Below are 13,442 nucleotides of genomic sequence, written 5' to 3'. Positions count from 1 at the left end.
TTTAACATGCCAATGAGTATCAGCACTTGCGAAATAAATTTTGTGATACGGGCCAAAGGAAACTTAAAGATTCCATTATATCCAGTTGTTGTCAACTAATTTAAACCAAATGTTATATTTGTTAACAAGCCTAGACATAATCGAACTAATATTCTATCTGATTATGCCATAATTTATTTATTAAATTCTGTGAGTACATACACTGGTCGACAATTGCTAAGGAACAAACACGTTTTGACCAATAACTTTTGACTACATGATCAGGGTGCAACAAGTGAACAATATATAAGTACAGATATCAGTTAAGGTTTATTGAGAAAAGATGATGGGGATTCCCCATCAACCAAAGAAACAAGACGTCATAAAGCAAAACCAGCATAAGCAAAACAAAGTTAGGAAAGCATATGAATCACAATTTAGCATGTGTAGAGTGAGTCCAGAGGAAATCAGTATGACGTATGGTCACTGCGGACTGCACATCAAGCTGCACACCTGTTTGGCATGCTGTCTATGAGAGCGTTCATGAGCACGAGGGGTATCCTGTCCCATTCTTCCTAAAGTGCAGTTTTTCAGCTCCTGGAGGGTCCAGGGTGGGGGATTCCTTTGTGCAACCTGCCTTCCGAGAGCATCCCACGCATGTTCGATGAAATTGAGATCCGGCGAATATGCAGACCAGTCCATGCGGGTGATATTTTCTATTTCCAGTGTCTCTGTCACTTGGACAGTTCTGTGTGGACGCACATTATCATCCGTGTAAAGAAAGTCAGGGCCCACTGCACCCTGAAAAAAACGAACATAACCTTCCAGGATCTCGGTAGAATACCGTGCTCCAGTAATGGATCCTGCGGCAAAGATGTGCAGTGGTGTTTTCCCATTTTTCATTATGCCTCCCCATACCATGAACCCGGGTCCCCCATACCTGACACTTTCACAGATGTGCTGTGCATGATATCGTGTTCCACGTTCTCTCCACAGCATTTGATGCCCAGAATCACTTGTCACACAGTACTGCAATTCATCGGACATGGAGTTGTGTATGAAAAATATATGGGTCAATATGTGTTTGTTCCTTAGCAATTGTCGACCAGTATATTAAGTAATGTATAAAGTTAAAAGAAATGGAAAGCTATTACGAGTAAAATTGTTGGGATCCAGGTATCAACTTTTAAGAAGCAAATTTACCAGGCCACAGGCTCATCCAGGTTGAGAACCACTTTTCTAAATATTAATTGTCATGTGAAGAACATTAGTCCAAAAATGCAGTTTTTTTTAAACTTATCTACTTGCTTTGAAGCTCTATTTCAAGTCATCTCTTCTCGATAGCAGTAAAGTGGAGTCATGTATCTCCCATGCTTTTTTTTTTTAAATTTTTTTTATATACTTCCATCTGACTCCAAATAGAGTTCTTCAAAGTGAGTGAGTAGATACTTAAAAAAGACAACACTGAATTTTTGGAGTTAGGTTTTTCTGGTTCTCACATAACGTAATATATAACTATTCCATTGGAACTATACCATATCAATCTCCTGTAGTTTTACTAAGGGTGGGACAAATTAATCAATTCTCCATTTGTACTGGCTGATACAGGTATATTTAGGGCTACCAGACATCATCCTCTTCTTCGTGGGCATGCCATATATTTTAGCCTTATGGCCTGCATTCAGCTAGTTTTACATTTTGAAGGTCAGTGGGAGAGACGGCAAATCACATGGAAATTAGTCACTTCACGAGGAAAATTGCTACTCTATGCTATACTATAGTTTTCTACTAGATTCTGTAAAAAAAATAGTATTGATTTGTTACAGTTTCATATACCTTAACTGTTCATTTCAGAGTTTTATAATTATATTTTGACTATATAGTAGTGCTATTGATTATGCAAAGTTTTTTGAGAATTTTGTGCTCCAAAGTCCCTCATTGTGACTTAATCTTACAGCGTGCTCTTCTGTGTGCTTATAGGTAACACTAGGCATATTTATTGTTGAACTGCCTTACTGGAAGTACGGGGATATAGCAGTAGACACACTTGCTTTAATTTCTGACCAATATTTATTATGACACCCAGACCATGCGGGCCTCGAATGCGGACTAGAAGAAGACCCCTCTCACTTACCTAACACCTTCTCTCTCTTTCTCTCTCCTCTCCTGGTACCTCCTCACTTCCAGAATGCCACTCTCTCCCTCTGGCACCACCTTCTCCCAACAATCCCCAAACACAACTCCGATCAGCCACGACTTCCTCCTGGCCAATGTCTCACACTTTTCAATAATCAGGAATGACATTGCCCGATTGGAAGTCGCACCTGCATTCCTATTTCAAGGTCTCCTTCTCTGTACACATTATATATTGAAATATTCTTTAAATTGCCAATAATTTTACCAATCTGATATTTCTACAAATTGTGTAATTTTGTGTAAAATTCTGCTATTTTGGTATTGTTTCTTGAACATGAATGTATAATTTATATACCTTAGTTTTGTAAGCAAATATCTAAATACGCAGTTCCTTTTTCTAAGATATCGGAAACATATGCAACTTTATTTTGAATGGTAGAATATTGTGAATCGATAAATTTTATATAAGTTTTTATCAGTATAGTCAAAAGCAGTTTGAATTGATCCATCTGTAATAGATTTAATTTCATTGTAGATCATGTTGACGGAAGGTTTGAGTTAGGCTTGAAATGTCTTTTCTTCGCTTTCAGAGAACAGTGAAACAATCGGAATACGATGTTGAAAGGGTTTTGAGTCACTTTGAGAAGACCAGTGAAATTCCCAGAATTGTATTGGAGGCATCAGTGTTTAGGAAGAACTATTACGAAACTGATTTTCTTTCTGAACTTCTGAAACCCAGGTATTATTTTTGTTATTCAGTTCTGTGTGCATGAATGCGCAAAATGTAAGCAAGTAGAAAATGTGGTACTATGTAAATGTTTAAATGTGTGAGGAATGTTCATATTCACAACCATCATAATTTATATTCCCTGAATAATATAATAAATTATGTATTTATTATATATAATAATGTAATAAATAATGTATTTATTTTTATGTAATCGAGTCCTTGCAGGGTTCTTGCTGACCTCCAACAAACCTGAGAAATTCAGGAAATTATTATGGTTGTGAATATGAACTTTCCTCACACATTTAAACACTAATGTGATGCAACAAGTGTTTCTTTAAAAAATGTTACTTCTTGTAGCTGGATTTAGTGCTTTGTTATTTTCACTCTAAAGATGCAATGTCATGCTGAAATAAGTTAAAATACTACAATATGGTCTGGTAATTTATGTGGTGATATGCAGATGTTGGAAGTAGCACGCTAGCTACTTGTACATGAAAGCATGTTGCCTTAGGCAATACATCTATGTTTATCTTCAGCGATTGCTGAGGATGACTAGTTCTCAAACCCTTGGGAGCATTTGGGAGGGAGGGGCTAGTGAATGGAATTTCTCTGTCCATCAGTTGCTGTGCGTCATTGTTTGTTGTGACTTGTGGCTGTTGTGAGCAGGACGTGGAGAATTGTATGCTAGAAATAAGTGATACGAAGATGCCGAAAGCTGGAATTTGAGATTGGTGCTCTGAATTTAATGTTAGCATTTTATAGGTTTGTCGCGTGTTACTCACAAATCCAGAATATAAAAAAAGGAAAGTTAAAAATTGTACTTACGTATGTGAGTATAGTGCTCTTATTGTAGAACGACGTTTCAGAGATTGACTATCTCTTTCCTCAGTTTCATATAAAAAAACACTAAGTACTTGGCATAGTACTGCGTCAAAAATGTAATATGAGGATTGTGGTTAAGGGTTGGTTAGGGTACATTTAAAATATTAAGTTTTTGCTATTAGAAGTACGTAAAAACCAAGTCGTTCCCTAAAAAAACTTGTACAGTGGACCTATTCACAGGTAAAAAAGTTTAAAAAGTTAAAAATCTAAAAAACCTGCATAAATCACAATGCAACCTGCAGGTTTGGCCTTTCCTACCCAACTGTGCTTATCTATCCATATGAAGGTCAAATCTCAAGGAATGTTTCCCCTCCCCTGAATTTTCTCATTTCCCCTTATTACGTCACAAATCCAACGTGAATTCACGTTCCTCTCTTGCAGCTTGCATAACTTCCGGAGTGACGTGGAAACCGATATTGGGTTCAATCTTCCAGGCTTTATCCCATTTTTTGAGGAAATTGATCCACCCTTCTTCCAAATTTCCTTCGTCCCTATTAAGATTATTCTTCCCCCCCTACAAATACTCGCTGTTTCATACACGTTTCTTCCTAATTTCCTCCCCTCTTTTCTGATTATCTCTTTTTTTGCGATTCTATGCCCACTTTCCAAAATGTGTTCTGAGAGACCCGTTTTGGGAACTTTTTCCCTTATGCCCTTTTCATGCTCGCTCCATCTTTTACCCATATTTCGGCCCGTCTGTCCTATGTACTCCTTCCCGCATTGGCATTCTTCAAAAACCTTGTTCAGTGCTACCCCCTTTCCTATAATCAAGATATCATCAACGTATCTCCCATAATATTTAATACCCATTCCTGTTTTTTCCAAAGCTGCGTTCTCAATGAAGTGCATAAAAATGCTCGCTACTATACCAGAAATGGGGTTTCCCATCGCCAAGCCTTCTTTTTGTCTATAAATACTGTCATTGACATAGAAAAAGTTATATTCCGTTACAAGGTTATACCATCGTACATATTCCCAAGCAGTTAGGATGTCTATTCCTTTTTCTAACAGCCACCTTAGTAAACAATCCCCCGCCCGCCCCCTCGGTACACTTGGGTATAAGTTAACAACATCAAAACTACTTATTGTATCCTCGTCATCAATTTCCAGATTTTCTATACATTCTTTAACTTCTACGGCATTCTTAACGCTATATTGGGTGTTCTCATTTACCTTCCTTATTCTTTTTACCAGAATTTTTGCTAGCCCATATCCCGGATGTTCGTATGTTGGTATAATAGGCCTAAGTGGTATGCCTTGTTTGTGTGTCTTAGGTATTCCAAAAGCAATTGGTATGTTGCCAACTTTAATTTCCTTAATAAGGATTTTCTTTTCGCTTGTGCCCAATGTAATGCTTGTCTCTACCCCTTTTTTGATCTCTCTTCTAATCTTATTAATAGGGTCTTTCTCTATTTTCTCAAAATCGTTACCTTTAAAGCTATCTTCTAATTTCTAATTAGGTCTGATAAAGAAAACAAGATGGTTATCATGGACAGAGAGGAATATCACCAAAAATTAGAAGATAGCCCCATTTGGTCCTGTCTGTTTAAACTCGTGGAATGGCCAATGTTATGAAATAAAATTATAATAATAAATACGTGAATTTAATATCATAATTACTCGAATCATTTAATCCTAAAAGCATATCACTTTCTTTCGTAATTGAAGACCTCTTAAATTTTCACTTTTCATCAACTGATTTATACGAGGGACATCCAGAAAGTAAGTTCCAATTAGTAGGGACCTTGATATTTTTTTGCAAACTCAATAACAGTGAAAAATGTCATTTGCTGCGAAATAGTGTGTATGAATGTGTAGTGAGATGTGTGGACACATTTTCACCCATTCGAAATAGCGAAATAACGAGAATTTGGCATAAAATGTAAATTGTTGGCATTTCTCGTGAATTTTAAAAATGTGCTTAAACAACAAAAATACCTCTAAATCCAACATTCTAGTGTTTTTTAGGCTTAAAAAAACAAAATGTTCCATATTTGTGTATCTAGAACACACGAGTTTTCCAACATTTTATCCAAGAGAGAACTATAATGCATAATGTACGTGGAATACTTCCGACAGCCACATTCAATCAAATATTACCCAGGATTTTCTCAACTTCTATCAGAACAATTTGTACCACAGAGCAAACTGGCGGGGTTCATACAGAAGCCGCATCATCAGTATTTATCGCGCGAGACGTGTTTTGAATCACTGAGCTAAGTGGTGTGATTTTGATGGTGATCGAGTGCTCACATACCACCACAGGGGAATAGTAACATCGGCATTTGTCGAGCGAGAAATAACGGAAATTAACTTCCTCAAAAATTGATTCCAACATATCAAACTGTCACGAAAATACGGACACCACGTGACCTACAATTTAAAACCGTAATTTCAAAACACCACAAAGGTATAATTTTAAAGGTGCAAAATTCTGATTACAGCACATACCTCACAGTCAGTGGGAGACTGTATGAGAGGTGCTATCTTTAACATAGAACTGTCCTAAAACGGCTGTTTTTTACTGCACCAGATTAAATCCACATGACACTTCTTCCTGCCTGCATATGCGTGTTGCGCTCCGACCACTAGTGCCGCGTACAGGTGCCATTGGAACTTTTGTCGGGATGCCCCTCATACATAAACTTTCGGAAGCTGTTATCAACAGCGTGTTCCCCTTCTCGCCAGTAATAATGGTATAACCACATGTTAACAGTTTCACAGTACTTCACTTGGATGTACTGTGAATGTTTGTACTGAAGGAGAAGTCCCATTGATAATGTAAGGAAATATGACACTTTATTTTGTACGATTCAGTTGTTTCACTTGTGTGCAAGGTTTAAGTTTTTGCTTTACATAGAAAAGAGATGTAGGTTTGTGCATTGAAAAATGAGTCTGCACTCATGGTTCTTGCAAGCAGAGGGTTCTAAACCTCAGTGGAAATATCAACATATAATAACAAGAAAGGCTAAAGAGATTGAAAATTACAAAATTCCTTTTTGCATCAATCACTTCACTGTAATCTCATTTGGTCGTAACTTTAAAAATAATATAATATTTTATTGAAAAACTGACTGCATGTGAAAAAATACCTAATTCCTCCCTAGTGTGCGAATAGTAATAATTTTCCAAATTTACTATTTTGCATTTTGAATCAAATCATGGAGAAATGAAATCAATTTCATGGATGCTAATATAGGTACTTAATATACCTGGATCTGTATGACATTCTTATTTCCATTTGCAAAAACATGAATTTAGTTTATAATTGTCAGGGAAAAATCTAAATTTTGTCCTGGAAAACCTGGAAAAGTCAGGGAATTTCATTTCTGCTTGTCTGTAGCCACCCTGTTTGAGTACTTTTGTAAACATTCTAAAGTGCTGAATGTCTTCTTTGGAAATTTCATTTATTTATTTTTGCAACTACAGATACAACTCAGGAGGTCATTTTATATAATATTTTGAACAAGAATTTTTCCAAATGTGAATTTCTTTAAAAAAAAAAAAAATGAAAGAAAGAAAGAAAAAGCTGCTTACTACGTTAAGGTTAATTTGTATTTCTGGGCTGTATTGGCGACTGTGGCTTAAGCCAATCCCTATATAATCAGAGGAAGTAATTTTATGACCAAAGTCATTTATTCCATTTTTATTTAAAACATGTTGAAATACTTCGAAATAAATTTTCATATTTCTTCATATTTTGGCATTTTTAATTTCATAATTTCCTAAAATTTTCTTCATAAAAATCTGTTCTTTAATCATCACATTCACTGGAGAGGTAAGAAAGAACATATAAATGAAACTACCTATGATAACGAATCACATTGAAGATGACTGGTGTTGGTGAAAGACAGATACATGTGTTTTCGTAGCTACTAGATTGTATTTTGGTATTTTGTTCTCTTGTCACTTGATGTTACTGTCTTTGATGTAGTTTTTCCTTAACTGTTGGTATCCAGACACAATAAATTTTCCAAATTTGTCTTAATTAAATGGAATTTTAGTTCTATTTTAGATCAATTATTGTATCAGTAAATTTATTTATGTATTGATGCACATATTAGAATATTCAAATCAAGGGGCCCCTGGTTAATACCCTGTAGAGGAACATAGTAGTTCAGATTCCCTTTAAACTGTAGGTCCAGTCCTTATTAGCATTTCTGTGTATAAAGTTGTCTTAGAAGATGATTCAGCAAATTAGGCTATTCAGAAAGTAAGTTCTATTAGGATTTTAAAATAAAATGCACATTCATGATGGTTGCTGTAAACGCGGTTTAAAATTACTTACGTGAAATTTAGAAGATTTCACACTTCCGCTTCCGTTTGAAGCCGTACCCTTTTGTGAATGAAGATAGTGGATCTTCGAAATTAATAGGATTGAACCATTAAATTGTGCAATGCGGAAGTGTGAAATCTTCTAAATTTCACGTAAGTAAAATGCACATGTATTTGTCACTATTTTATTATGATCAGAATCCGTATACCATCTACTACTTCTTTATATATTTTGTACCATTGTTAAGGCACATACAGCTTTTGTACACCCTCATCAAAGAAATCTGCCACCTTTTTTTTCCATCACAAGTTTCCATTAGCAGTATATATCTTTGATGAGCCTATTTATTTATTTATTTGGTTTTACTGCTGATAAACAGCGTACATGCCTAATACAGCAGTTTGTGATGACATATGACATACACAATATTACAATTAAAAAATAAATTAAAATGTGTACTACATGAAAAAATATAGTGAGATGACCAATTTCGTTAAAATAAAGAAAAATACAAATTTAAAAAGTACAATGTAATCACATATGTTAAAAAACACGTTAAAAGTAAAATTACACATGCTATTATCATAATAGGGCCTCCTATTTGGCGCAGTGGTAGTGTTTTCACCTTGTAATCAAGGGGTCCCAGTGGAGGCACATGGCACAGTGGTTCGGCTCCCACTTTAAACCGTAGGTCTAGTCCCAATTAGCCATACTGTGCATAAAGTGGACTTAAAACACCAACTCAAACCAAACCAAATTTTAGCATAATAAAAGGTTACTAGGCTCCAGTGGATTATGACCGTATTGGGATATAAGAAAATTAAAATACCTATTATGTCTAAAATAAGAAGTGACAGAAATTGCAGAGCAGTTGTTTCAGAATACATAATGACGTGTCTTTAATGTAATTTTAGATAATAAATATGGCACATTAATTAATTAATTTGGAAATGTAATTGTAATCGTTAATATTTCTTCTTTCAAAGAGAGACAAAATATTAAGTTTGTCTAACAAATTATAATATTCATAGTAAAACCTAAAATGTCTGAATTTGAAATACAAAAGTGAGACAAATCTTTTCTGTACATTTTCAAGTATGTCTTTCATATTATTATTACATGCAAAATTCCATGTTGTACTGTATTCCAAAATAGGCCTTACGTACACAGTGAATAACTGAATTAACAATAATAGATGGTTGAATTTGATTTGTTAATTAAGTGGCCGCTTTTGTTTCTAGCTTTTCTTGCAATTTCATATACATGATCTTTAAAATCAAGCCTCATATCTAAAATGACACCCAAATCTTTATTAACTTCAACTCTTTTAACTACACACGGGTCTAATTTATAATTATAAGTACACCACTGAATTCCTTGTAAAAATGATATTCATGAATAGTTGATTATTAGGCACCCAGTTACTGACTGCATTAAGGTCAGATTGCAGCTGAACATGTCTATTATATGTGTCCATTTCAGTGTATATCTTGATATCATCAGCATAAAATATATATATTTAGCATGCTTGATTACTTTAGAAATACATTCAAATAGATAGCAAAGAGAAGAGGTCCCAATGGAGATCCCTGTGGGACTCCTTTGTGTATTTTATCTGGAGTTGAAAATGTTGATTTAATTCTTACACAGAAAGTTCTATTACAAAGATAACTCCTGAACCAAGCAGAATATCTAGGAACACATACATAATTGTTAAGTTTCTGCACTAATAAATTATGATTTACACTATCAAAAGCTTTGGATAAATCAAGGTATATAACATCTAGTTGACTCTTGTTACAGAAGGATTGAGAAGCATCAGTTATCAGAACTGGTAGATTTGTGCTTGTAGATCTTCCTGGTATAAATCCATGTTGACATTCATTAATTATACCCTTAGCATTAAAATACAAGGGTCACTATTTATATTTTGAGCCTTGGCAACACTGATTGAAGTTAGGCGCGATTTGATGTTTGCACGGAATCGTCTGGCATTATTGACCATAACGTACTTCAAATGTTTTGTCAATAGCTTCATTTGTGTTGTTTATGTTGCCTTGGAGATTGCACGACAACAATAAAATGGAATTAACTTGTGAACATTTTCGTGCGATGATTTTTTAGAATTTTTGACGTGGATTATCAAGACAAGAGTGCATCGATCAACTTACTTCCACATTTGGCGATGAAGCCCCATCCTTTGCCACTGTGAAACACTGGTATAACGAATTTAATGGTGGCCACCATTCGCTCACTGCCGAGATTCGCGAATTAACGTCCAAAATCATTTGTGGTTCAAGAAAACATTGATGCTGTGCAAAACCTAATACTGCAAGATCGTCATGTGACATACTGTGAGATTGAGGCAACCATAGGCATTAGTTCCACCAGCATATATAAAATATTGCATGATCATTTAGCTGTGAGAAAGGCATGTTCTCGTTGGATCCCACACAATTTGACAAAAACTCAAAAAGACTCTCGCGTCAATTGTTGCAAACAAATGCTCAATAAATACAATCGTGGTGCTTCAAAAGACGTATATAAGATTGTAACAGGTGACGAATCATGGATATATGCATATGAGCCGGAACGTAAACAGCAGTCGACTGTATGGGTGTTTCAAGATGAACCCAATCCAACAAAAGTTGTTCGCGCTCGAAGCACATCGAAACAAATGGTCGCCTGTTTTTTCGGGAAAACTGGTCATGTGGCAACTGTGCCTTTAGAGGAACGTAGAACGGTCAACTCTGAATGGTACACAACAATTTGTTTGCCAGAGGTCTTCGGTCAAATACGGAAAACAAACAAACGCCGTCGGATCATTCTTCATCAAGACAATGCCAGCTGTCACACATCTCGTCTAACAACCGACTTTATGAACAGTCAAAAAATCGAATTGATGGGTCATCCGCCATACAGTCCTGATTTGGCACCCAATGATTTCTTCTTGTTCCCGAATGTCAAGAATAAATTGCGTGGACAACGATTTTCTTTGGCGGAAGATGCCGTTGATGCGTTCAAAAACCATATTATGGAGGTGTCTCAAGAAGATTGGAAAAACTGCTTTGACAAATGGTTCGAACGAATGCAAAAGTGTATTGACCATAAAGGAGAATACTTCGAAAAACAATAAAGCAGTTTTCAATGCCAAATTCCTGTTTTTTCATTGTTAGGCTCAAAATATAAATAGTGTATAAAGATTTGTGTATAAGAGATTCGAAGATCTTACTAAAAATATCAACAATAGTAATCAGTCTGTAATTGAAGAAATCAATTATATCTTTCTCACAGATTACAGGAGGAAATATAGGATTAAAATACCAATCAGATTCCTGAAGATCAGTGTCTTGAGGTTTAGAAAAATTACCCTCAAAATGACTCATAAATGCATCATCAATTTCCTTCTCATCATGCAATAGTTTATTATCAGATGTGACGAGTAGACAGTGTAGGAGGTGACTCATTAATTAGTCTCCAAAAACGAGTTTTGTCACTAGCGAAACAGGAATTTAAATATTTATAATATCTACACTTAGCATATTTGATCTTTCTCTTAATTTTATTCCTAAATAAATAAAATTTGGCATACCAAGTAAGTTATTGGTTTTAATGTAGTTATAATAAAACCTTTTCTTCTTGTTAAGCATATATTTTATACTACGTGTTATCAAAGGAGAACGACTTTCTTTCTTATGATACATCATCTTAGGAACATTTCTGTTTACAGCTATTAGTACAGAAGAGTGTAAGGACTCGACAATAGTATCCAGATCATTAGAAATATCAATAGTTTCAAGATTACTCTTTAATTCATAGTAAAGGTGTAAAAAGTCTCCCTTGCTAAAATTATATCTCAAGGAGGACTGATCACATGATAAATTTTCAGTTTTATGAAAGTTACTATCAGTAAAACTTAGTACAAGTAGAAGAGGTGGGAGGTAAACATCCACTTTGGATATAGCAGGAATCTTCGTGTCAACTTCAATTACTGGCAGATTGCTGAGCACAAGATCAAGCGTAGATATAGGATTATGTAGGTTGTATGTAGCATTATATTGTTTACAATGCAGAATGTCACATCATTCCATGATTTTGAATGCTTTGTGCGAACAATTGGCCTGAGGAATGTCATTATCATAATATCCCCAGTTTACACTTAACATTGAAATCACCTAAAATTATTAATTTGTCCCTATAACACAAGAAATTATTAATAACTAGATCAATATAACCAGTATACCTTGCCGTATTTATGTCAGGCGGTAGATAATGCAAACCAATAATAATGTTTGTACATGAATTAATGGTCAGTTTGATCCATAGACATTCGATAACATCAGAATTAAAATCCAATAATTCACACGGAATTCTAGATGATATTATTAAAGCGCATCCACCACCTTTCTTTTTATAACTAGTAGGAGCAGACCTGTCCCTTCTTATAACTCTGTATTCACTGGTTAAGTTATCAAAATAACTCTTATCTTTATACATCCATGTCTCAGTTAATGCACATATCTCATAATTTTCATTAATCATATTACTTTCAAGATTATCATATTTTGACTTTGTATTACTGTATTTACTCATGTATAATGCACACTTTTTTTCCAAAATTTTTGCCCCCGAAAACTGTGGTGCGTATTATGCACGGAATAATTCAGACCGCCAACATGAAACCGTACAGGGTCATTCCATGATTTTGGGACACTTGCACTGATTTTTCATGTTTAACAAACCCTATCAAGTTATATATCGTTGTAAAGCTTGAATCCTGCAGTTTCTGGATATGGAAACAGTATTCCATTCAAGATAATGACACTAATGTGAAATGCGGTTGAAATAAGTTCATCACAAAATGAAGAAACGTTCTGATGGTTATGGTACTTCGGATGAAACAAAACATAAGGAAAAATATAATAAAAATTAAAATGTATTACTGGCCAAATAATATGACATACATGGAGTGTGTAAATTCCTTAATGGAAGATATCTTGTGCTGCTAACTGCTATTTGGAAGGTCCTGAATGTGCCTCATATAAATGTTACATTAGTCACGGAAAGAAAATATATATATTTTGAAAAAAAAGGAATGAGCAATTGAATAGGTATGACGTCATTCACTCTTGATCAGCGTAGCAACAGATTTACAACCTACAACTAAGAAAGCCATTTCTTGAAACTGGATTGTACTGCACATTATATGCGAGATATAATTTTTTGTCACTTTTACCCATCCAAAACCAGAGTGCGCATTATACACGCACGCGCACTATACACGCGTAAATACGGTAACATCTCTAACATTCTGATAATAAATTGAGAGAGATTCTAATGTAGAATCCATGGCAGGTTGTAATCAAATAAAAAAAGAAAGGAAAGAGAAAATTCAAAAGCTTGTTTATCAGTAAAGCAAGTGCCTGTATGAACTAGTGT

The 13,442-nt window shown here is 35.0% G+C and overlaps 1 protein-coding gene across 3 annotated transcripts in view; it reads left to right on the top strand.

The window, feature by feature from the left end:
• The window catches only part of LOC145993870 (Fanconi anemia group A protein homolog), a 119,073-nt gene that overhangs the window by 43,044 nt on the left and 62,587 nt on the right, over positions 1–13,442 (top strand). For all 3 annotated transcript variants that reach the window (XM_083129736.1, XM_083129735.1, XM_083129734.1), the window contains exon 9: positions 2,706–2,854. In XM_083129736.1, coding sequence (XP_082985862.1) covers positions 2,706–2,854 — 149 coding nt within the window. The remainder of the gene's footprint in view (positions 1–2,705; positions 2,855–13,442) is intronic.

This window comes from Lepisma saccharinum, chromosome 10, assembly GCF_977018435.1.
Source record: "Lepisma saccharinum chromosome 10, izLepSacc3.1, whole genome shotgun sequence".
Taxonomy (NCBI): Eukaryota; Metazoa; Arthropoda; class Insecta; order Zygentoma; family Lepismatidae; genus Lepisma; species Lepisma saccharinum.
The sequence above is the reverse complement of the archived record's forward strand: the minus strand, read 5'-3'. Positions and strand labels throughout refer to the sequence as shown.